At 40.2% G+C, this 25805-nt stretch overlaps 1 protein-coding gene and 1 long non-coding RNA gene across 2 annotated transcripts in view; one reads left to right on the top strand and one right to left on the bottom strand.

Annotated features, from left to right (window-relative positions):
- Positions 1-25805, bottom strand: part of LOC116687151 (calsyntenin-2) — a 222789-nt gene that overhangs the window by 75582 nt on the left and 121402 nt on the right. Inside the window, exons 3-4 of the mRNA XM_032512334.1 lie at positions 14404-14599; positions 2764-2972 (exon numbers count right to left, since the gene is read on the bottom strand). Coding sequence (XP_032368225.1) covers positions 2764-2972; positions 14404-14599 — 405 coding nt within the window. The remainder of the gene's footprint in view (positions 1-2763; positions 2973-14403; positions 14600-25805) is intronic.
- LOC116687152 (uncharacterized) overlaps positions 23768-25805 on the top strand; it is a 12681-nt gene continuing 10643 nt past the window's right edge. The window contains exon 1 of the long non-coding RNA XR_004331472.1: positions 23768-23781. This is a non-coding gene — a long non-coding RNA (uncharacterized LOC116687152). The remainder of the gene's footprint in view (positions 23782-25805) is intronic.

Raw genomic sequence — 25805 nt, forward strand, 5'->3', positions numbered from 1 at the left:
GGAGGCAGGTGTGAGGAGGGAGAGGAGAGTCCATCAGTATATGAGGGGAGTGGGATCATTGACGAATGGAGTTCAATAAAGAGACAGCTCTGGGGAAAAAAATTTTCTTTAGTCTGCTGGTCCTGGTCCGGAGGACCCTGAAACGCCTCCTGGAGGGCAGGAGAGAGAACAGTCTGTGGGCTGGGTGAGAGGAGTCCTTCAGGATGCTGAAGCTCGTGCAGACAGCGTTTCCTCTGGATGTGCTCGATGGCGGGTAGTGGAGTCCCGGTGATGCGCTGGGCGGTTTTCACCACCCGCGCAGTGCCTTGCGCTCTGCCACAGAACAGCTCCCATACCACACTGTTGCACAGTTGGTCAGGATGTTTCTATTGCACACGATAGAGTTCACCAGGATAGTCAGGAAAGGTGATTCTTCCTCAGTGTCCTCAGAAGAAGAGGCGCTGGTGAGCCTTCTTGACCAGGCAGGAGGTGTTGGTTGACCAGGACATGTCCGCCGAGATGTGGATCCCAGAAACTGAAACTGGAGACACGCTCCCAGCCATTCCATCGATGTGGATGGTGTCGTGCGTGCCTCTTGGCTCCTTTCTGAAGTCCACGATGAGCTCCTTGGTTTTGGAGCGACCTCGCCATTGACATCAGGAGAACAGCAGAAACTCAGCCCATCTTCCATTGCAGAAAACACAAAATGTATCTGTTCAGACTGCACCTTGACCCATACATGATTGTCCTCAGGGGTTGGGAATACAACGATTGGCAGCTGTGATTGACTCACGATTGGTCAGGTGGGTGTATGGGCGGGACTTTGATAGTGCCGATCACTAGGCTACGACGCAAGGATATTTTGGATTCACTTTTGTATGCACTTGTCATTAGACACTTTGAGTAAAAGAGTCAGCTAAATAAATGTCAAATTAAAAATAAAGGCTCAGTAATTTCAGAAAAGCACTGCGTTTTTTAGCAAACTTTAGTCAATTAAAAATGTAGGCAATTCTTGGGGACTATTTTAAGTTGCGGATCAATACACATTTAGTGTGCTAGTGGGTATTTACAATACCAGGACAGTGTATGGTATTCATGGCAATGAACATGTCACGCAGTGTAACAGTGTGGCTCACTGATGTGTTTTTAATACTTACTATTAGTCATGTTAGCAGCTCTATGGCCACTGTACATAGTTTAATTTTTTCAGTCATTTCCAAAAACAGCCGTGCACTGTAGATTTTAGCAAATGTTACTCACATGTTGTTTTTAATAGTTTTCATATAACAATGGAGATCTTTGCCAAAGATTAATTAAAGAAATCTGGCTTTGGCAAAAGGATTACTTGTAATAAAGATTACTCATTATTGCTATTGATCATAATTCCTTGACAATGAGCAAAATATAGAATATCACCAACTCTATCCTTTTAGTTTTGTTTATGCCCAATACAGTTTTCTTTCTACTTCTCTTGCTGATAATCTTACAGCACTTACTCTTGCCCACACAGACAACTCCTCCTTTCCTCCCTCCATCAACTCTCTCTCAGGTGCTCTTGAGTTCAAGAGCTCTCAAAGCTTTTTCCTTAGTGGTCAATGGCTGAGCGAGACCTCTTCAAATGCGAAGAGAGGAAAAAGAGCACTCAGGCAGCAGCCTCCCTCCTGTATCATTCACAGTGCAGTTTGGCCCTAACCTCACCCAATCAACCTTTTAAATGCAACACCTCAGCAGTGGGAAACGCTTGGCAGCAACAAACACCTAAAAAGTAATCTACTTTATGTCTCCTAAAAACCAGAACAGAAAGTACATGCAGATTGTTTAGAAGAGCCACTAGAGCAAGACGTATTTAAATAGCTTGACAATCAAATAGTTTGAATCTGGATTTAAAGTGTGCACTCAAGGAATACATTTTATCCTACTTGACTTTGTAGGCGCTCCCAGACAAGAGTGTTGAAACTAAAAAAGGAGAATCTATGGACTATTTAGAAATATGAATGTTATAATTCCAACGGCAAAGCTCAGTGTGTCCCCCATCAAACTAGTAAGGTCCAAAAGGTCAGCAGAGGATATGATTTGGGAGAAAATACCCAATCTTTTAACAGATTTGTGTGGGTATCTCTCTCACACACACAACGGAATCTTAATTTGTAATATTCAGGAAACTAAGTTACAATGCAAGTGGCAACTCAGGAGAGTCAAGTCCATATGTAAAGGTATTTTTAGTTTTATTTTTAGGTAGAAGTGTCTATGTATTTTTCTTAGCATTTATCTCTACCTGTCATGTTTGTTTGTGCTTAGACTTCTGTGATCTGATTTGGGGTGACCGATGCCTTACTGGGCAAAACTTGACTTTGTCCTTGGAAAGAGAATTTTATCCTGGGGAGAGACATCTGTCAGAGTATTAAGTTTTGCTCCCAGAGTTTATGCAAGTATGTGTATTTGTAGTGTTTGAGGGCTTGTGAGTATGTCTCCTATGGCTGTAAAGTGCATTTGTGTAGCTGGATGGGTTTTTTAGAGCAAGAGTGCCACATTTCAAACCGATGCAAAACAATGCATAGTGGGTACTGTACACCAACAAAGTGACAACATTTCACAAAATAAAACTTCAATGTACTTGATGTTACACACAGTTGATAACAGTTTAGGTGAAATGACAAGGTTTCTTTGTGACAAGTACTGACATATCTTAGGGCTTCGTCAAAGAGAATCCCTGTTAATACAAAACTGTGCATCTCTCTGGACGCTATCAACATGTAGGCCTATCTTTTCCTGTCTTCTACTCACCGTTGCGATCTATAGCGAAGGGTGTGTTGGTTGTGGTGATCTGGTAGTTACAGATCTGGCTGTACTGTGGGGAGCAGTCCTGGTCAGTGGCCTCCACCTGCAGGATGCTGTCATAAATCTTGCCCTCCGTCACCGAAGCTCGATACTGAGGCTCCCGAAACACCGGGGCAAACTCATTCACATCGTTGACCTGAATATGCACCACCGCCCTGCAGACGTGAAGGGGAAACAGAGAGGAGGAAAGACGAGATTAGTGTAGAATAGTCTCATCTGCATAAAAGGTGACTGCTTTTGATTAATTTATCAGTTAGATTAGACTTCACTAAGGCTGGGTATCATTCAAAAATGTCCAATACTGGTACCAATACCAATACACTGACTTCGATACCGGTTCCTAAGTGATATTTTTTTTGATACCAATTTTATAAAACACAAAGAAACTACAACATTATTACAGCACAAATCTTTTATTTTATTTTTCAGCACCTACTACGTGAGCCCCGTCTCTCTGCATAATGTGGAGTTTTTTATGGCTGCCTCTGCGATGTTTGACGTTAGACAGCCAATCACAAACATTATTAGATCTTGGTGGAAGCATGCTTCATGCTTATTAGCTCACTGACACTGATGAAATGTATTAGGTATTAAAAATGGGTATTGAATGAAAAGGTATTTTTGGCTTTAACTACAGCGCCACCATGACATTGACATTTGTGGTTTTGAGTGTAATTTCTATTTTATGGATTCCCATTAAATTTGGTACAGAAATGATATCCCCTCAGGATGAATTCTAATACACATTGTGATCCTCTGACTTTTCCTTAAACTCCATCGTCAGGTAAAATTTAATTTTTTTATTTTTATTTTACATTTATGTCCACCACTTTGGTTTACGACCAATATCTGTAAAACTAATGAAAATTCTCATCAGTCTTGATTGTACCTTTATGTGTTAGCAAATGTGAGCATGCAACATGTGCAAGAGCTTAATTCTTTGTGTGTCCTTACTATTCTGTGTTGCATTTTGCCAAATCATTACAAACTCAAGAGTAAATATGTCTTTGATTCCACATCACAGGAGTAGGAGTTTAACTGTCTCCCCGACACTAGACTGGGTGCCTTGCTCGAAAGTGCAATTCTTGGAAGGAGTAAGATATTTACTACTATTCCTGCAGCCTCTCAGATGATTGTTAAGTTTGGATGGTTAATGGCAGCAGTTCACTGACGGAGATTAATTAGTTTAGTAACCAGTGGTCACACTGTGCTTTGCATGATACACTGTCTGACCCGACCCAATGGATTGCTTTGATTGTGTTCCTATAAAATAATCCCCTGGCTCTATCGATCTACAATATGCACAGTTCTCCAAGCGCACTTACCTTCACTAATTAATCATTCCATAAGTAATTTGTGTTAAGTCACACATGATAAAAAAACACACCATTAATCACTTTAAAATGCTTTGATCAATACTTTCTGGCGGGGAGAAGGCAACAGATTGCATAATCAATCTTTCAATTCAATGACTGACAACCGGTGATGGATGACGAGTAGACAGACTAATACAGTTTTTAGCTTTGAATGGCAAATACAAAGTATTGCTATGCTTTAAGAGACAAGGGGGCGGAGATGAGTATGGGGTTTACAGGATTAGCCGGTCAGTATGGTAATGACAGTGAAATTATCCTATTAAAAGAAGCTGTAAATATCTCTCAAACATGTGGTTGGCTGGAGATAGAGAGTGTACAACAAAGAGAGAGACTGTTGGGAGGCTGAGCCCACGCAGAATGGATTTCCACACTGCCTTATCTCTCCCTGTCACAAGTTCAAAAACGCAGGAAACCATTTGTTTTTGATCATCTACGCAAAAACAGAAGCACAGCTATAGAGTTTAACAAACAAATAAAAAATAAAAACTAGAATAAAAATGCTACAGAGACAAATAAGTTGGACAGAGGCAGTGGAGGTAGTAAATAAAGACATTTGAGCACAATTTATAGTAGTCAACTTATAGTATTTCCATTTCATGCTACTTTGACTAACTATGACTCCATTACATTTCAGAGTCATTTCAGAGTCATTTCACCATTTAATCCACTACATTTATCTAACAGCTAAGGTTACTATTTTATTTTGGATATTATTTGAAGATTACGATCTTACATACAAAACATATAATAAGCCTTTTAAAATATGATTCATTATTATACATACATCAGACAACCAAACTGTACATTAACTAGCTAAAATTAGCTCCTCAATGGTAGCTGGTATGAAAACACTAATATAGCATTACAATTGCCTATTTAACAGAGTGTAACAGAGTATTTATACATTGTGGTATTGCTACTTTTACGTTGCTAAACTGTGATTGGTACAGTGAAGAAGGTGACGTCACCTATTTCCAACTATGCTTTGCCCACTTCAAAGCGGTGAGAAGAACACACACAAAAACACATTTACAAAAATGTTCATGTTAAATGAACAAAACCTCTCTATCTTTTACAGAAAACTGTGTCATGTACTGTAGGTGTGATTGTTAGTAGCAAGAAACTGCTTCAGAAATAGGTTCTTGGGCCTCTTAAAGTGTCGGAGTACTTCAGAATACACAAATGAACACGTATAAAGACGGTGATTAATCACTGGGCTTTAGGATTGGTGGAATGTTAACAGCGATGCTAACAGCAGTAAAGATGGTGATAAGAAACACTGACAGATGATGGCAGCACCAGTGTGTGCAGTAAATCCCTCAGCCAGCCTTGTTTTGTCATATTAATGAGGCTCTCTCATAAACATTACCCCCCTGCATTGCCACACTCCCCAGTGGTGAGGGGGCAAACATATGTTCCACTCCTCTGGGGCTTGTAGAACGGACTGCTATGTGTATGTGTGATTATGTATTAATGCACACCCTTGCTATAAATGCAATGATTGTGAATATGTCTCATTGTGAGTGTGCATGTGAGTGTGTGTTTCTCTACTGATGGCTCACATCTGGCTGAAACAGACGTCTGCTCTTTAGGGCTAGGATGTGTGTGTGTGGTGTTGTGTGTGTGGGTGTGTGTGGTGTGTGTGTGTGTGTGTCTGTGTGTGTGTGTGTGTGTGTGTGTGAGTGTGTGTGTGTGTGTGTGTTTCATGTTGCTGGAACATTGCCAAGCTGAGCCCCAGCCATTCCTGCCCATGACAAGCCTCAGCTCATAAGCATGGGGTCAACAATGCGTCAGAGTGACACAGAAAGACAGCGGGGGGTTAAGTGACCCAATGTGTGCGAGAATGATCACAACACCACTTCACAAAGTGGATAAAGACCAGAGCCACAGGGATGGATACTTGGAAAAAAGTCAAACAAAGGTTAAACAAGCTACATTGATCCAGTGTAAGAGGACATCCAATCTATGACCCTGTTTTCACTCTGCACTGAAATACAGAGTGTGGTCACATAAAACCATATCAACTCCAGGATTAAAAGCAACTATATGCAAACTGACTGCCTAGAGAGATAGCATTTATACAATCAACATGGACATATCACTCTAAAATTCCTTTGTACACCTGGGTAGAGTGAGTTTTAAGATTTCACTTTACATCCACCAAACCAAAGTTACTGTAAAGCTCCACTGCAACAGATGACTAGCTATGTGCAGAATTTAATCAATTGTAGCGCATTACTTACCATTACTTTGGAATGAACACAGAGTGTATGGTCAAAAAGTACAAGCATACTTTTAGACAAGCTACATAGACAGATAGTTACTGTATAAGTATAGATAGAAACTAACAATGGAGAGCAACATTTTTTAGCACAATTTAAAATAAATAATTTTAGCTATACCAAAGTTTTTCTCAATGTCAAATAACGTGTCAAATAGGTGTTTCTGCAGTCAGGACTGTATTACAATATGCTGTTCATGACATAGAGGAGCGCTAACATGAAAGAGTGAAAGGCATCAAGCTGTGTGCCAAAAGTTAATAGTTAAAAACTGTTATTATGCAAATAGATGAAGATGTAAATCACAGTATTTAACCTGCATATACAATATCTGTCATGTAGCCAACCTGCATGTTGATATGAGACAGCTGTCACAGGTTAATTTGATCCCTAAACCTAACCAAACTGTGACCGTTTCACAACGTCAACGTGTTTAAAACCACAAACGTTACGTTCTCTGGTTTAGATATGAGGATGGAAAAGAAGCTCCTGGGTACTTTTACATATTAACATTAAGGAGCAGAATAAAGATTCTATAAAACGTACATGTAGGATCAAATGTAGAAATACAAACTGCAGTTAGCATATCTCGGATTGATTTTAGACTTAGAAAATTTGATTTGCCATTTGAACAAGGTCATGAAAACATATTTTCTTCCTCATTCATCAACAGTTTTTATCTTAAAATTATGCCTAAGTGTTAAGTCGATAAGATTACTGCATCTTTCTTAAAAAGTGTACAAGAAAATTACAGTTAATTCAGAATGCTGAAGCCAGAATTTTGCCAAATACAAGAAATGGATTACATTGTCCCACTTCTCACGACACTGCACACCTGCTTTTTATGATTAATAAAACTTGCTACTAAAGCCTCACATAAAGTAGCTCCTTTGCAGTCACTTTTCAAAGATCAATATTTTAAAAGAGAACGAAATGCATGGTGAGCAGAGGAGACGTATTTTTGTGCCAGGTGTGATTCTGGTTCAGCTAAATAATTAGCAGACACAATCAGATAACAGCTGCATGTTAAAGCCAGGTGATACATGTTTATGCCAGGTAAGTATTGTTCCACACACTTTCACACACTCAACTACAAACAGCCACTCAGAGTCATTTATGAGTGCCTGCACACACACACACACGCACACGCACACGCACACGCACGCACGCACGCCCCCCCCCCCCCCCCCCCCCCCCCCCCCCCCCCCCCCCCCCCCCACACACACACACACACACAAAAGCAAAAGACTCAATTAATCTTTGTCAAGAATTAGCCAAGAGGTTGACTCATCAATTTCCTTGTGTTAGACTAGAATGGAAATATACAACCGTAACTATGCCAATGGGGCACAACGGAATGGTAACCTCATCAATATGCAAAGAAATCCCACTTCCATATCGACTAGCACCCAGAGGCACTACCACAAAATTCCATGGGGGCCTGTGTAATCTCAATACACGGTGATTATTATGCATCATGATCCAGTTCATGTGTAGATCTTGCTTTCTTCATACCACATAGTAGGGATCAAATCATTAATGATTAGGACTATCATTCCACAGAAAAGAGGAACATAGAAAAAGTGAAATAAAAGAGAATCTGATGCACATGGAGAAAAGATTTAAGAGCATATTTGCACACAAGTATATGACTCAGTGTTTATTTGGCCGACTCTGTTGACAAACCTCTAAGCTAATACGTGCGCAAACGTCTGATCGTGGTTTGAATCTGGAATACGAACGGGTGTCACTTTCTTTTGTCTGGTAACTGAAGCAGACAAGCACAGATGGTGCAGTTCCTGCTGATGCATATTCATAATTGAAACACGGAGACTATACTCTCCTACTATATTTTGTTAGCTGAAGATAAACAACATATCCCTTACACTGTTTTTTTCTTTCTTGCCAGAAATAATAATCACGTCAACTAACAGGTTTTGACAGAATGAGGTTTCACTCATATTAGCATTAAGTGTGACAAGCGTGAAGTAAGATTCTTGGTAGAATAAAGAGCCGACACATTGACAGAGCAGCACTATCTTTGTGGAGTCCCCTGGTCTTCTCAGTGCAGAAATCTATCGTGACAGCTTATGCTAACAAGGCACAGCTTTTGGCCGACTTCTTTACTCATAAGAAAGTGACTTTTTTTGTTAATGTTGAGTGTGTCTTCAGGTGTTTGTTTATGTGTATGTGTGCGAGTTGGTTATGAGATGCAAAATCTATCCCCAGGTACGGTGTTTGTCTTATTTATATGTAAATGTAGGTATATCAGTGTGAATTTGAGTCAGCAATTGAAATTTGTGTGTTTGTGTGCGCTTGTGTGTGTGCGCATGCCCGTCCTTCATCTTGATGTTCGGTGAGATAATTAGCCTCTCCCAACTGCAGGGAGGTTAGGACATACAGGCCTCTAAGATTCACTAATGATGACATTAATAACTACTGCGTTGCCAAGCACAGAGCATGTGTGTGAATGTGTGGCTACGCAGACACGATAAAACATCTGTGTCTCAATTATTTCTGTTTTCTCTCGCACAGGCACATTTGCACACACACACATACACACACACAACCTTGGGGGAACCTAACCCTGTTGCGAGTGTATTATCCCCCTCCCACTCCCGATATCCTTCAGATACTTAACCCCATGGGCCAGTGTTAAATACATGTGTCGCGGTCAGCTGCAAGTCATTGGAAGGATTATGAATATGACATGTTTTGCAAGACAGTGAGATGTCCCTTATGTCTAATTACTCCATAGCAACAGCAGAAAGTTGCACAGAGGAAGGTGTGTGGGGAAAAGCAAGGTACAAACAGTACGGAGAAACTTCTCATCTTCAGATGCTAATTAGTGAGATGATAAGGTTGTTTTAACTGTGCCCACCACAAAAGACCTTTAAAGGCTCAGTGGTTAGCTACACTGGATAGTTTTGGGAATTCTATTCAAACAATGGTAAACATATATATCTGCTTTGTAATTATGTTACCCTAAAACTGTGGTTCCTAACCTTATTTTATTTTTTTTTTGCATTTGACTCCTTCATAGTTGTGGTTCCTTGAGTTGGAAGTGTGGAAGTTTTCACCTGAAAAGTGCTGGCTTTATCATTTTAATGTTTTAGAGGTGTACAGAGGTTGAACTATACAGTATTTTACAGAGAAATAAATATCAGAGAAAAGTCAGAAAAACCAAACATTTTATGTGATTTATGTTTTTTCTTGTGTCCTATCCTGGTAATCATCTTGTTTGCCCATGTGGGTTTTCTGATCCAGAAGTTGGAAATCACTGTGCCAACATAAATTAAATCTGAAGTAGGAGTTTTGATGGTGGTGATGATGGTGCTAGAGATAAAGTGAAGTGATCACCTAAGTGATTACAATTCATCCTGAGAGGGATATAAGTCTGCACCAAATTTCAACACAATCCGTCAGACTCACAGGGGACATAACCAGGACTGAGCTGCCATCAATGGGGGACTTCTACACCCAGCACTGCAGGAAGAAATCCATACAGAGGTGCCTGAGGCCTAAGAATTCCATTGCCAATAACTATATCTGTTATTGTTGTGCAGATGACAAAAAAAGAACCTTTAATCGTGGACCTTGGATAGACATTTCACACAAAAGTGTAAATGTCCTCATGGTGGAGGTACGGGAAATAGGAAATACGAATGCCAAAAATTGAATGGCAAGCCATCAAATAGTTAATAACATATTTCAGTCTGGATTTGGTGCAACTGACTGACTGACGTTGCCACTCGTACAGCCATGCCACGACTAAAGATACAAATCTTCAATCAATCTATCTTATTCACTCTCTGACAGGATCATATATATGTTGTTCCAGTAAATGTTACATACATGTCCTCTGCATCATTGTATTTCTAAAAAATACAGCCAGTATGCAGTCATCAGTTTTTTGTTTATTGATGAATTTTGAGTTTGTTTTTCGTTTTTGCACACCAGATGCTTCTTTTCAGAAAGACTGGATACCAATTAAAATGTTCATTAAGTCAAGGCTGAATCACTGTTGTGTTACATAAATAGACGGATACCAAATGAACATTTATCACATTTATGGCTCTTTACAACAAAGGCTCATTACACTTCACAGTTCAGTACAAATTCATCATTTGGCAGAGGTCAGCCTACAGTATTGTAGATTAATTTGTGTTTCATTTAACGCTGACCTGAGCAGAAAAAGTCTCAAGGAGTTTAAGGTGAATTCATTTGAGCTTTGCACTTCGCTGACAAGTGACTAAAGCTTTCACAGGCAACCAAGTGGAATATCTCAGAGGACAGAGTGAAGCGATGTGATTCAGATCTAGCAAATGTGCACACTGTTATATCAGTGCTCTGACTCAGAAAAAGGCAGTCGTCAGGGGAGATTCTAGGATCTGACCTTTAAGGGGGCTCAGTCCCTAATGAGAATGTCACACGGAAACAGTGCCATGCAAAAGTGTTAACCCCCCCGCTAAATCAGTAATTTCATTGGCCAATAATCTCTGAGCTAGACACTAAAAAAATCATGATGGAACTAAACCTGACACTTTATAAGTCACCGTAATAACAACCAATTTTACACAATGTTCTAACATTCAGCAATTTTAGTTGCTTACGTTTCAATTTGAGTTCTAATCTGCACCATGAAATTACCAACTTCTTCTTTGGGGACTACCAATGTTTAACTTCATAACTGCGGTCCTGCGCTCTGGCACAACTTCCTCTGGTTGGCCAACACTACGTTTCCTTGATTGGGTTAAAGGTGCAAAGAATTGGCTACAGCGACACAGGATATTAAACATATTTTAAGCTCTTTCAACCTGTAATTGTTTGTCCTCTGTCACAAGTTCGCAAAAACTCTAAATTAAAGCACTAAAATGTATTTTTTAACATTATGATTTTTAGGGGGACTGAGATGAAAAAGGGTCTAAAATTGCCCATGGCAGACGTTAAAGCCAGTGTTCATGAAGCCATCCGTTGCTGTGGTCTCTGACGAAGTCACCACAAATGGAGGAATACAACACTTTTACTGCAGGATGATGCACGTTATCAAAGGTTGACATAATAATAATAATAATAATAATACATTTTATTTAACAGCGCCTTTCTAACACTCAAGGACGCTTTACAGAGAATAAGAGACAGATACAGGGAACATAAAAGTGTAAGTAGTAATAACAAAACAAATAAAACAAAAAACAAAACAAACAAAACAAACAAACAAAAACAGAACAAAACAGGAACAGTGTATTTACAGATAAGCGAGCTGGAACAGATGGGTTTTTAGTCTAGTTTTGAACAGAGGGAGAGAGTTGATGTTGCGGAGGTCGGGTGGGAGTGAGTTCCAGAGCTGGGGAGCAGAGCGGCTGAAGGCTCTGCTCCCCACGGTGATGAGTCGAGCATGGGGGACAGTGAGGTGGATAGAGGAGGAAGATCTGAGGGAGCGGGAGGGGACGGCGATGTGTAGGAGTTCTGATAGATATGGAGGGGCAAGGTTATGGATGGCTTTGAAAGTATGGAGAAGGATTTTAAATTGTATTGACATGGGATTTTAAAAAGGAAACAACATTTCATTTGTTTGCAAATGCCAGTAGCTCAGTTCGTAGGGATGCAGGCTGGGTTAGGAGGGTCACCAGTTCAAGTCTCTGGACCGGAGTATAGAGTGTAGACTGGTAGCTGGAGAGGTGATAGTTCATCTCCTGTGCACTGCTAAGGTGCTCTTGAGCAAGGCACAGAACCCCCCACTGCTCAGGGTGCCTATCACAGTCCACTCACTCTGACATCACTCCAATGGTGCATGTACAGTATAGGACTTGAGAGCACCTGAGCATGTGTGTGTGTGTGTGTGTGTGTGTGTGTGTGTGTGTGTGTGTGTGTGTGTGTGTGTGTGTGTGTGTGTGTGTATTTCAGGGCTGTGTGTAGTGTGTTCTCACAAACAAAGTGTAAATTGTAATTTCCCCATTAGTGATCAACAAAGAGAGTAATACATTATAAGTATAAAAAAATATAAAACAATGGTTTTCTGTCACAGATTTGACATATTTGTACAGCCAGGGCAGAGAAAGAAGTGCAGAGGCAGTCTGACACAATATTCAAACACTGGAGTCTGTAACAGAGACAAGAGAAATGACAGAAATAAGGACAGAGTTGGACAGCAGGAGCTAGCTGAGCTGTAGTCTGCCAGGCAAAAATAAAGAAGGGAGAAGTAGGGCAGCCAGTAGTAAGCAAAGCAGAGAGGAATAGAGGATCCAGGGGGAATTTTAAACTCAATCCACTGTCACTCCTGATCCTCTCCGCTGTCCTCTTTAGCTGCTAATTTTCTTGACTGCTTTCCTTCTCTGCTGTTGACGTGTCATGTGTAATTTGAGCACAGCCTTAGGCGAGGTTCTTCCTTCTTTCCTGTTAGCTTCCTTCTATATTGGATCGAGAGAGCAGTGTGGCAAAAGGCCAGCCTCATCCTTTGAGAGTTGCCAGCAAAAGGACAGGCCATTTAAAGTGTCCCCAAATTCACTTTCCCTCAAGCATTAGCCTGTCTGTACCAACAAAACTGGGCCTGCGTCACAGCAAGCAGTGAGTTATGTTTATACAAAGTAATAAGGTGCTTAAAAGGGAAATATAAAACATCATCAACATCATGGAAATAGTAGCACAAATCCATCACCCTGCCCTGTCCACAGAATGTCTCACACACACACACAGCAAATATTTTGTTCCTTCCACTGTTTGTTGTTTCCTTTTCTTTTCATTTTCTTTTTTGTGGATAGCAATGTTATGTACTTCTTTGGGGATATTTAATTTTAAAAACACTCTTTTGAGATGTTTAAGTCTGTTAAAAACCTGTATGAAAGTGTTCTCTTAATTGAGTTATGAGTGGGGCAATTAGGCTTTCAAGACCTAATCAAACTAATTAAAGTCACATGGTGGGTAAGTGGGTCAATGTAAGGTCTTTGTATATCCCTTTATCAAATGTGTCCAACATTTGCCTGAGGAAGAACCAGCAGGGTTGAAACGTTGTTTTCACTTTAGAAAATCCCTGCTGCCATTATTCCAAGTTTATAGTGAGTATACAGTATGTGTCAGTGTGTGTGTGTGTGTGTGTGTGTGTGTGTGTGTGTGTGTGTGTGTGTGTGTGTGTGTGTGTGTGTAGGAGCATCTATAAGCTAGAAAAGACGATAGATTTCAGTAAATGGCTCCATTGTTAGCTGAAGTAAGGGGTTGAGCAATGAGACACAGAGGGGAGATGTGCAGCATAACAGGCAGAGTGGGGGAAAATTTCAGACAAAAGGTACTTTAAGGAGGGCCAACAAGTGTGACAAGTGTTTTTTATCAGTTGACCTCTTGGAAGTAGTCTACTGGTACTTGCGGAGGTGAAGGTGGGTGCCATATCTGCGCTGTTTTTTTTTTCAGAACAATCTGGGATTCTGCTGCAGCTGAGTAGATTGCAGGAGGGATGTGAAAAGCGTCTTTGCCTTTCAAAATAATGTAATATGTGGGAAGGGGGGGGGAGGTAAGGCCTAAAAACCTTTTACCAGCCAGCGTTCTTTCTATCCTTAGTTGTTCCTGCTTTTATTTACCACTGTCATTATATTGAAACTATCATACTTTCTATCATTGTTTTCTAGCATTGTTGATAATTTGATTGGACTTAAGGCTTTTGTCTAAATGAATGATGAATTATACATAGTACTTATACAAAGTACTTGTAGTTTTAAATAATTTATCCCAAACATTTTGTATATGATTTATGGAAAATCTTGTTTATTTAATTTACCTTGGTGGTCTTTCCTTGTCAGTGAGTTTGTACAAGCCCGCCAGGTCTAAACTGAAATTAACACTGATTCTAAAGCATTGAGTCAAACCTAGAAATCCTGCTTTTTGCCTGCAAATTGTGAATTGCTATGCATTCTGTCAGACCCTTTTGTTGCCTTACTCACTTATGGGACTTTTTGCCCTCCGTGCCCCCGGGGCCAGATCCGCAGTCATGAGCCTGGATGATGAAGGTGTATTCCTTCTGCACCTCGCAATCCACCAAGCCGCTGGCCCTCAGCTGGCCCTCGCCAGACGTACCGTTGAGTACCACTGCCTCAAACGGAGCCTCCAGCCCGTGGATGTTAAATGCACAGATCTCCCCTGGAGAGAAAGAAGAAGAAGGGGAATGAAGTCTATGAAACAATAGCCATTAACTAAGACTCTTCAGTCCCAGAGCTTCGTTTACGTGGAAGCTAGACATTACACTGTTCAGTATTCAGTTATGAAGAGGGACTACATTATACTCATAATCACATATAATCTTGTTGGCATTTTATGTTAATACAGGTGATTTTCCCAACAAAACAAATAATGTGCACAACCCAGTGACTCCCTTAAAGGGCCAAAAATGAGTTTCTAGTGTAGCAAACAAAACCTACATTTTCATTTTCACCTCATTTATTTCATTTTTATACATTTGTTTTATTTATGCATTTAAAAAATATCTTTCTTTCTTTTTCTTTCTTTCTTTCTTTCATTCTTTCTTTCTTTCTTTCTTTCTTTCTTTCTTTCTTTCTTTCTTTCTTTCTTTCTTTCCACATGATTTCCTTTCAATCAGCTCTGTGTGCTCTATTCTTTTGACAATATTAGATTTGTTTTAATAGTTGTGAAGAGGGATTGTGGCGGTGGTTCCGGTTAGACAGACTGTGTATAACGCTGAGCCTGCACATTGAGGAAGGCATTACACACCAAAATGTCTGTGATTGCTACTCTTCTGCATCACAAATACACATAGATACAGCAAATGTGAACGTCAATATAACTTCTTTCTTACCAATGTTCCCAGTCCTGGAGTTTATACCAACAACATTAAAACTATAGTGCGTTGCTTCTGCAGCCCCCATGAGGAATTCTAAGTAATGACAACTAAGCTGTCGGCGCAGCCACACGATACAAGCGTTCAGTGACTGCGCACCCACCCCCACCCACGCATCCTCCATGCAGCTGCTACTATTCATGGAGGACATGGAGGATAAAAAAAATCATGATGGACTCTTCAGAAGAGGTCATTATCTTCACTCAAGCCTCTGCACGGGAAAGTCCCTGGACGCCATATTCTTCTAAACATAACCATACTGAGAAATCCAGAGAAAGTTGTGTGGAGCTGATAGTCTTAATTAGCTTTGAAGCAACTCATTTGGCAATGGCTTGAACGCAACAGATGTTTATTAATATCAACAACTCATGCACTGAAGCTTTAAGTTACAAAGATCTACCACCTCTGGAATAGCGAGTTAGGCTCAAATTTAACAACTACCACTCAAAGTCACCCTTGTGAAGAGATACAAATACAAAAGGAAGAAAACCCATTTAAATCCAGAGTGAGAAGCTGACAAGAGCAAAACAAAAGAGCTAAGAGGCAGCTGGCATCTTATTAGCAGGACGTATAACTAAGTGGTCCATTTAGGGAGTTTGTGATGGAAGTTGTTTCTTTTTCTTTCTTTTTTTCTTCTTGGCAACTTGACGTCCCCTCACGCTTCCACCAGTGGGATTCAGAAAATCACTTAACGAGGCCTGCTCACACTATGACCTGTGACAGCTAATTGCACTGATATCACTTAAACTAACAGCAAAGACTAAATTGGATTCCTGAGCAGCTTTGTGTGCGCAATGCTCCTGGCAAGTTCTGATAAGAGCAATTTTATTTTCTACCACAAACCCCTTTCTCTCCCCTTTCATCCTGTTTCTGTCATAACCCTCCCTCCCCCCACCCCCCTCACCCTTCCTTTCTGTTGGGACATGCGCTCTAAAATGATAATTTGCCCACAGAGGAGCTACAGGCAAAATTAGGAAGAGTGAAGGGAAAAGGAGAACAGAAAATAAGATACTAGGGAGGGGGGTGTCGACACAGTTTGCATACTGTAAAGAGTTTCCCCTCTGCATTGCCAGAACAATGACTTATCAAAGTTAAACGGGCCCCCACAATATGGAGAATCGTGGCGAGCAAAATCATATAATGGCATTGAGCAAACGGTGTACCACGGGGACTGACGGAAGATGCAACAGTCTTGATGTGCTGCTTCTCTCAGTGGTGCACCACCGTACAAAATAGGCAAATGGAAAATCCATCACCATTGGAGCGCGAAATAAATCAAATACACACAGGCAAGTGCAGAGACTTCCTATCAGGGTGAACATGCTGAAGATTTGTTGATGGCGTATGGCCACAGCTGAGGCTGGGTGGCCAGACAACGCCTTGTGATTTAATTGTAGCCCAGGGGTGAGTTGGGAGACAGGTCAAGGTGACTGCAGTAGGAGGAACTCCCCCTTTAAGACTCAAATGAAAACTCAAACAGCTCTGGGGTGCAACAGACCTGTCGCTTTCCCCCTATTCCTTTTTATACATTCGCCTATCACTTAGCTCCAGACCTGATAAGTGTTCTGCCACCTGTGGAGAGGCAAAGATGGCTGGTGGAGGAGGGAGGGACTAGGGCAAAGAGTTGGCCCCGGCGGCAGCAGAGGAACAGATGTTGGGTGGCTGGCACTTGGCAGAGAGCTCACAAATGCTAATTACTGCGCTAAACTGTTAGCTAAATATGTGTCTCCGCGTCACATTACGCTTTAAGAGGTAGATTTATGGTCAGAAGAAATATCTGTCTTCTTGAAGGGGGGCCATTTCAAACTAATGGATGCAAACTAATGGATATGGATGCTGCAGTGCTATTTCTTTATTAGTTTATTTGCTGGGGTTATCATCACTATTTGGCTATTTGGCATAATTAAATGTTTTATGATCTTCAGTACTAAAATGCATGGAACATTTTTAATCACTATATGCTTTACACACTTACCCTGTAGAACTTTGATACTTGCTTACGCAACTTTTTAGATACTCACTATTCTCATTCTTTCCTTTACCTTATTCTCTGCTGGCATGAATATTATCCCCTTGGGCAACATAACATTTTCATTTAATCAAGACTAAATATTAATGACTCTCTATTAGTCATTGGAAATGTGTGCTCGGGACTTAAGCAGCTGTCCTGTTGGTGTCAGAAGTTGTGCGGTGTTCTACACTTCAAGGGAATCTGGCACCCGTCCACATTACATAGACTATCTTTGAGGACACAGAGCTCATTATCAGTGAAGGCAGAGATGGTTTACTGGCAACAGTGACCTGTGTTTGCAGACCTGGAGGACTGTGACAAAGTATCGTGGGCCACAGCATCTCAAGGCCCCAAGTTATTATCAAAGCTGACAGAGCATCGCTGATGAGCTGCCTGCATCTGGATTTACACAAACTGCTTTTGCTGAAAAGGCGCTTTTGTGCATTAGTGCATATATACATATATGCACGGCAACTGTTTACTGAGCTTTTGAGTGAAAAGTGAGTGGAGCTATCAGGATGGAAACAGCAGCACCGCTAAGAGGAAGAGAAAGATATAAGGGGGGATGAAAGGAGGAACTGAGAAGGATGGGAAGATGGCCACCTCCTTAGGGCAGTTCTGATCTCCCTACTGGAGAGTGACCAAAGCCCAGGCACGAATACACGCACACACACATTTACTCAAACTGTGCCAGTTCGGCAGGGCTAATCAGTGCTGACATGCCTTTCATCCTCCTACTGTTGGAACACACACCACAGAGACAGACAAGTAAATCAGATTACTGGATATCACACTGTTAGTGAACACATTCTGGACCAGGTATCAGTTTGCCTACACTAAAATGTTTGCACCCATGTTATCTTAATATATTTTGGCTTGCCATTATAGTAAATCAACCTTATTTGCACAAGAGTTGCTGTCTAATATGTGGTATACACAGTTGTCATGATTTTAGCTGCTTTTCCAATTTGGATTTAGGCTGAAATGGTCTCTCACATTAGTCGCCCACATAACCTTCTAATTTTCCCTCTCATTTTAGGCACAAAAACACAATTGCACATTCACAAGCAAGCTGGGATACATAGACACACACTCACTCACACAGGAAAACACACATACAAAACACTCTCAGCTGCAATGCAGAGATTGTCAGCCTCATAACTCTGCAGAGGGCCCGAAACTGAAAATGCTGTAATTATGCTCTTCATGAAATTAGCCAGCCGAGGAAAAAACACAATTGAGAAGCTGTCTATTCTGGAGATAAGTATTAATACCAATCAAGCCTGCATGTACTGACTGGAAACCAGGAGTAGCGTTTGTGGATGAGTGTGTGTCGGATGTTTTTTTATTTTTTAATTAAATACACACTTTATCAACAGGGGCCTAGAGGGGAGGGAGTGTGTTTGTGTGTATGACTGTTGCAGAGGGGGATGTGACATGATTTACTTGACTTCGCGGTTGCCACCCCTCGTCTCCTGTTAATTACATCAAAGGCTCCTCTCACAGAATTAACGACATCATGGTGTCTTTTAACAAAGTAAACGCCAACCTTCTGTGTGTGTACGTGGGAGTGTTTTCAGTGTAAAAGGTGGAGGACTGAACCTGTCAATCAAATTCTCACATCATGGAAGCAATCGGTGGGCTCTGGAGTGCTGCTAGAAACTCTGGCCCTCCAAAAACAGCTCACAAGGGATTTAAAACAGTATTTTTTTTTACAATCCCTGACATGTTAACAGGCCCCTGTCAGGGCCTTGATGAGAGCTCTATTTTCTTTCAATGGACAGATGACAGTAGTATGACAACCAGATACTTTTCAGTTCTTGCATTAAAAGCATAAACATTCATGTTTTCTACGTGGGACATGACTGTGATCAAGCATGACAAAGGTGATTTGGGGCACATGTTGCCCAGGACGAACATGTATACAATCAATCTAATCACATGTTTTAGTCTAGTAGTAAGTACAACATTACAACTGTAATTCTCCTTTAAGGGATACCACAGTGGTTTAGTATTGGACTTTTATGAAGTTGGGGTAACCAAACAAATCACTGTTTGCACATCTTCATTTTTTTCTTTTATTGTTTTGGGCTTTTATGGCCTTAAGTCAACAGGATATCTTTAAGAGAGTAAAGGGGACCATGGGTCGGATTTGAACCCGGGCAACTGTCAAGCACTACATGAGGAGCACATTCTACTGGGTGAGATTACGGTCTCCCTGACTGTTCATAAATCTACAAAAAGTAATACACTTTTTCATTTGTACATAACCCACCATCATCACCATCAGGACACAATGAATTGGTGCAGTAGAGGCAGAGATATCCTGAATATTAGCCGTTATTGTAGTTTCCAGTTCCAGTTCTGTAAAAGGTATATGTTCTAATACTTTTCAATACTTGGATACCTATGATCTGGGTGAAGGAGAACCTTCACAGGCATCATAAAGGGAAATGAATTAGAGTAAGTCTGATGCAGATGAAATTGCAGCAGCTTTTAGGAGACTCACCATGCCTGTGCTTCTAAATCTACTCTATCCAGGCATTTCACTGGGCAGTCCTGAAATCATCAGTGCTATTTTGTACTGGCAGCTTGAAAGGCCTGTTAGCTCTGCCAACTGTGTCCAATGACATACACCCACCTCCCTTTATACTGTGTGTCAATAAAGTTAATCACAAACCCCAGTGGGCAATGTGTCAATTACTTCAGCCTAGACTTGGAGCCAAGCCAAAGCACTGCTGTGTCAAACTATCAATGACAAACTGGCATCCAATGCAACACCAGCTAGAACATTAGAGTAAATACAAACACCTCAGTTTAATCAGTTTGCTACTTGATGGTTACATCTACCTCAGAAACAATTCACTTAAGCTTTTCAGCCATTGACTAATTTCAGAACATGGAGGAAATGCTGACACTTAAATCTAAATCCATAAAGTGTTCATTGTGAGGAAATTACACAACACAATATAAGGATAACATTTTTTGTCAGAACTTGTGCTTACTATTTAAAGCCTCCTTTGCAACTTTATAACTCTCTGTTAAATATGTATATGTAATCCATACAAATCCATAATACTGTTAGGCCACATTGCTGTTGTCTGTCACCACTGAAAAGTCCACTGTGCACAATGACTGGATTTAGGCCATTCAAAGTAAATCTAATCCTGGATTACACATTTTCCCCTTCATTATTTTGCGTACTGTTGCTGGATTTCATTTAGATTGTGCACAATTATACTTCAATTCTGATTCTGACAATTTACTCTACTAACGCTCCCTCCAAAAAATAAAAATGAGAAAACAAGAACCCAGACACAACTCCTTCCTCTTTTTGTAAAACTAAAATTAAATGAGAATATGAATGAATAACATAATCTGTATGTTTTGACTTTCAAATGATGACCGTCAAAGAAAGAAATACAGCCTAAATTAACAAAACACAGCCATGGCAATCACATTAAACACAGTCAGAAATCAATAGGTTCTATTTTCTAATTCTGTTCATTGAAATGTCCCCAGGGGAGAGCATGTGTCCTTGTTTGAGCAAGGCCAGTTAGAGTTCAATGTGTTCAAATATCCGTATCAGAGTTTATGACCTCCATTTATGCCCCGGAGGACGTTCACTGCACAGCTGAGCTACACCATGAAACAGAGACCATCACCTTGCTGACACTCTCTTTGACCAAAGGGTTTATTAGATCTAAGGTCAACAAAGCAGAACAAATTGAACAGCAACCACACAATAGAATATACAGAGTACTGTATAAGTAAGTTTGATTGAGGGCCAGGTTCTCTCCACTGATGAAATGCAGCCTAATCCATATTCCTTTGTGTAATGTCATAGAAAAACGACCTGAAGTTCTTCCGTAAAACATCATACTCAAGTGACCGGTTTTGTTTTAGTAATTACAGTCATGTCAATTTGATCTGTTTAGCCCGAGATCCAATGGGCTTTATAACCTTATTAAATGTCATTAATCCTGTAAAGATAATGCATGGGTTATAAGAAGCCCTTTTAAAGACATTGACTTTCTCTCAAACTAAAGAGATTCCTGTTTTCTTCATCAATAAAATGTAAGACATGTTATCTTAATATTAACAAAAATAAGTATGTACTGTAAGAGCGTGTCCACACTTACCGGATTTATTTAAAAAACATTTTTCTCTACAATTCTCCCTCAAAAACTCAACTTTTCCAGTGTATAAATCTTAAAATGCCAGCTTGCTGCTTCACTGCTTTCACGAGTTGTATGAGTTACTTAACTATAGTCAGTGTAGATGGAGCTGGGCACACCCCTAGTTTGGAGAAGCAGGCTGTAGTATCAACACGTAATCTAAGTAATGTACTGCTGTGGACAGTAGTACATTACGAAACATATTTTAGCTAGGCTACCGAAGAAAAAGGCCCACCTAATAAAAATCAATATCAAAAAGATTAGATTAGATTAGATTATACTTTATTCATCCCACGACGGGGAAATTTTGTTGTCACAGCAGCAGCATTTTTTCAATAACAGCAAAAAACAAAAACACACAAACAGGTAAGCACACAAGAAATACAGGCAAACAATAGACAATGATAATATGGTAGACTGAGTGAGCAAAATGGCGTCAAATAAAGATATTTTAAAGTGCGGTTGCCATGATACAAGAAACAATATTGCAGTGTAAGTGACGTTAAGATTAAATTGAATGTGTAATTAGAGTAATATAGCATGAGTTGGTAAAATAACACTAAAAAGATGTATAAAACTGCAGAGCTACTGTAACAAGCTGCCACTCAAGCGGCGCCATCTTGGATCGAAAAAGTATATATATATAGATATATATATATATATATCTATATATATATATATAGATAGATATATGTATACTTATTGATATATACTATATAACATATACTATATTGATATATACTATTCAATATAATATATACAATATTGAGAAAATTTTCCCGCTTTACCTTGAAGTCAGACAGCCCTTTCCAATGAGAAACTCAAGCTGTTTTGTCTACAGTATCTATGCTTTCTTCAAAGCCAACAGTCTCCTTTGACAAAACCAGTAACCGAGCAGAACACTGGTGTTCTGTCTGCCTCCATTTGTAAATCTAAATGAACTGAAACCAATGCCAAGCACAGTACACGGTTATAGTTATAGGGAATGAGCATAGTAGAGGAAAGAACAACAACAATGCCTCACTGTTTAAAATAGGAAACAAACTGCAGTCTCCCAATTGATTAACCCATCCATGAAAACCTTCCCGAGAGATTTTGGCATCTTTCCATCATTCAGGTGTTTCACTATGCAAACAAGTTTTTGCGAAAATGACCTGAAAAAGCTAGTGTGGCTGCAAGTAATTTTCGCATGAGTGTTTTAAAAGTAAGACAGCTCAATGTAGACAATGTCTCAGTATTGCTGTTACTATTATTATCAGTTACTATGGAAATCACGTTTTTTATTCCCTATACAATATTATCTTCTATTGTAAGGGCAGCTGAATATTTCCTTCACTAAAACAGGAAGACTCAAACACATGGTGTCAAAGGTCCATGTTAACACCATAGTAAGTTGAAAAAGACCTCAATTGGAGAATAGGCAATCCATAGATTTGTATTCATAGTCCAATCATTTGTAAGGGATCCCTGATGTGAAAGCTCTACCTAATTTTCTTTCCATTTTAACATCATCTTCTGCCCTCTACAGAGCCCAATGTAAAATTATAAAGTTCTCCCAGTCACTAATCTCTGTGATGAAATAATTATCCCCACTCCACATTATGTAGTGCCACACAGCCCAAACACAGGCTGAAATCCTGCCATTAAGCTATCGATCATCTCATTGCATACTCTGGCAGCCAGGCCCAGCTGTTCAACAACACAATGGATATGGCTCCACTCAGCCTGCTTTAGTCTGCTTATAATTCAACAAAACCTGGACCAAGGCCAGCATCAAGGCAAGGGTTTGTCCGGTGAGACCTAGAACAAGAACCAAGTCTGCTCAAAGCTGAGGCAAAGACTGATGCTGAGTTATGTTTTGATTTTTGTAAATGATACAGAAAATGGGTTTAGCATAAAATGCTTTACAATACTTTCATGGGGTCATCATAGAACCATAGTCCCCACTGACCAAAACACAAACTGTATGCTAATCTTGTTTACGCTCTATTAGCTGATTTGAGGAGGAAAAAAAGATCAAAATGTTAATTCTGCCTCTACACAGCCCCCATATCTCCGGTGTATTGTATATGTAAATTGCTATCAGTTACATCACCCTGTTTAAAAGCTTATGCAGCCATAGCGTCTATGAACCTATCCTCTATTGAGGAGTCTGTGGTAATGAGTGCACTAGGCCGATGATGAGAGTGCGGGATGGATGAGTTTGCTGTAGAGCGGTAGCTGCTCACTGTGATAGACGATGACCTCGGGTGACACTTCTACTACTGCTGCTGGCAGTGTTTACCTTCAGGGGAGACAGGAGGAGAAAATCGAGGACAGAGGAGAGCAAAGGGGGGGAGGTAGAATACAGTGACGTCTGAAAATAGCAGAAGAGAAAATATTATTCCTGTGTCTGTTTGATGTCCTTGTTGAGGACTCGTGGAAGATTATTCTTACATATTCCTCGGAACTACAAACAGAGAAGACATTGCAATCATGGCAGGCAGATTGATGAGATATCCTGATGGCAGCTACAGTAGAGAGATGATTTGTGTCTTAGGAGAACTCACAACACTGGCCAACGCCCTCTGTAAAATTGCAACGTTTGAGCCCAAATTGTTCTTTGTCAGATACAGTGGAATTAAAAAAGACTCAGGTGTGCATTCATTGAATAATTATACTTAGTCCCACTCATCAGAGAGTCCCTGGTCTCAGAGACAAAATAATAATAAAAAAGATTGACCAAATTAAAGCAGCAGCATAGCTGCTATATAGCTCTAAAAAACCCTAAATACTATATTTCCTATAATGTAACTAATTAGGGTCTTTTGTCTTAGCGTCTTCTTTGAACAAGAGCCCACTCTTATACAGATATTTTCTAGATTTAACCAAGGCTTTTATTTTATGCTTACGTTAACAGAATATGTTTCATCTAGTAAATTCTAAGTCAGACACATTTCCCCAAACACAAACTAAAACTGCTTAGAGGCAAAATGTTATATCTGAACTCTCATTGCAGAGAAGTTTGCATCAGGGAAGATTGTGAAAAATGATTTAACTTTTTTTTTCTTTCTTCTTGCACCAGTGGGTCACCATCGCTCACTGATACTGTTCATTTGGGCCAGGGTGCTATGTGTGTGAAGGTTAGGGCAGCCTCTGCCAAAACTGTGTGTGTATTTTGTGTGTTTGGGTGTTTGTGTGCGCACGTGTGTGTGTGTGGGTCTGTGTGTGTGTGTGTGTGTGTGTGAGTGTGTGTGCGTTGTGGATTTTTTTATTAATCAAAGAATTTTCAGGGAGATCGGATGGTACAATAATACAATATTTATTCAATCGAAAAAAACTGAGCAATTACTTCCCTTCCTTTAGTGTTTGTTCCTTTAACCCGTAGCCACAAAACAGGCCCATACTTCTCATTGGACATGTACAATGTACACACATAGTTCTGACATTCAGAACTGCAAGCAGGCAGAAAAACAAGTCAAAAACAAGGTTCATAAGAGAAGAAAAGTTAAGAAAGAAAAATAGGAAACATAGGTTAAACATATTAATACTAAGACCTGTTTACACTTACATGGTTATTTTTCACAAACTGAGATTTTCCTTCATATACACGCGAACGGATAATTCGTCTCTGAAAACGAGTCTTTCTAAAACCTCCGGCCAGAGTGGAGACTTTGGAAATCTCCGTTTGCATGTACACTGAGACAACCGGAGGTTTAGGCAGCCGAGGAAGTGAGGAAGAGAAGAGAGAGTAAGTGATTTGTTGCTGTTGTTGCTATATTTGTGATTCTGATTGGCTAACGTGGGCTTGAGCTTCTCGTTACACTGCCACCTACTGGTCTGGCATGTTCTTGACGGCCGATTTACACAGGTACGCATAAATGAACACTTTTCTGAAAACTGATAGTTGTGCGCGATGGTTTTTTTTAAACGGTGGTCCGTTTATGAAAATAACTGCCCACATGTAAAAGTAGTCTTATAGTACTAGATTAAAACAGGAGTATAAGAGATCAAACAAAAGTCATAAACTGTTCCTACACCTGTCTCATCTCTCAAGGAAAACTGTTGATGTGTGCGTGTCGCTGCGTTTTCTATTTTCCAGTGAGTGCCGTCACCCTTGCAGCCTTCCACACCTAAAAACTTGCACAGAATGAAAACACCTACAGTGGTGATTGGCTGGAGAACAGCTCTATCCCTCCTATCATTTATTCCTCCCATTCGCTCTCTCATTTATTCTTGTCGTTCACTTGCTGCCATTTCTCAAATTCAGCTCCTTATTAAGTGTCTGTCATCTCTGCCATTTGTCCATGGTGCCACGTTTAT

The sequence above is a fragment of the Etheostoma spectabile genome, chromosome 3 (assembly GCF_008692095.1).
Source record: "Etheostoma spectabile isolate EspeVRDwgs_2016 chromosome 3, UIUC_Espe_1.0, whole genome shotgun sequence".
Lineage (NCBI taxonomy): Eukaryota > Metazoa > Chordata > Actinopteri > Perciformes > Percidae > Etheostoma > Etheostoma spectabile.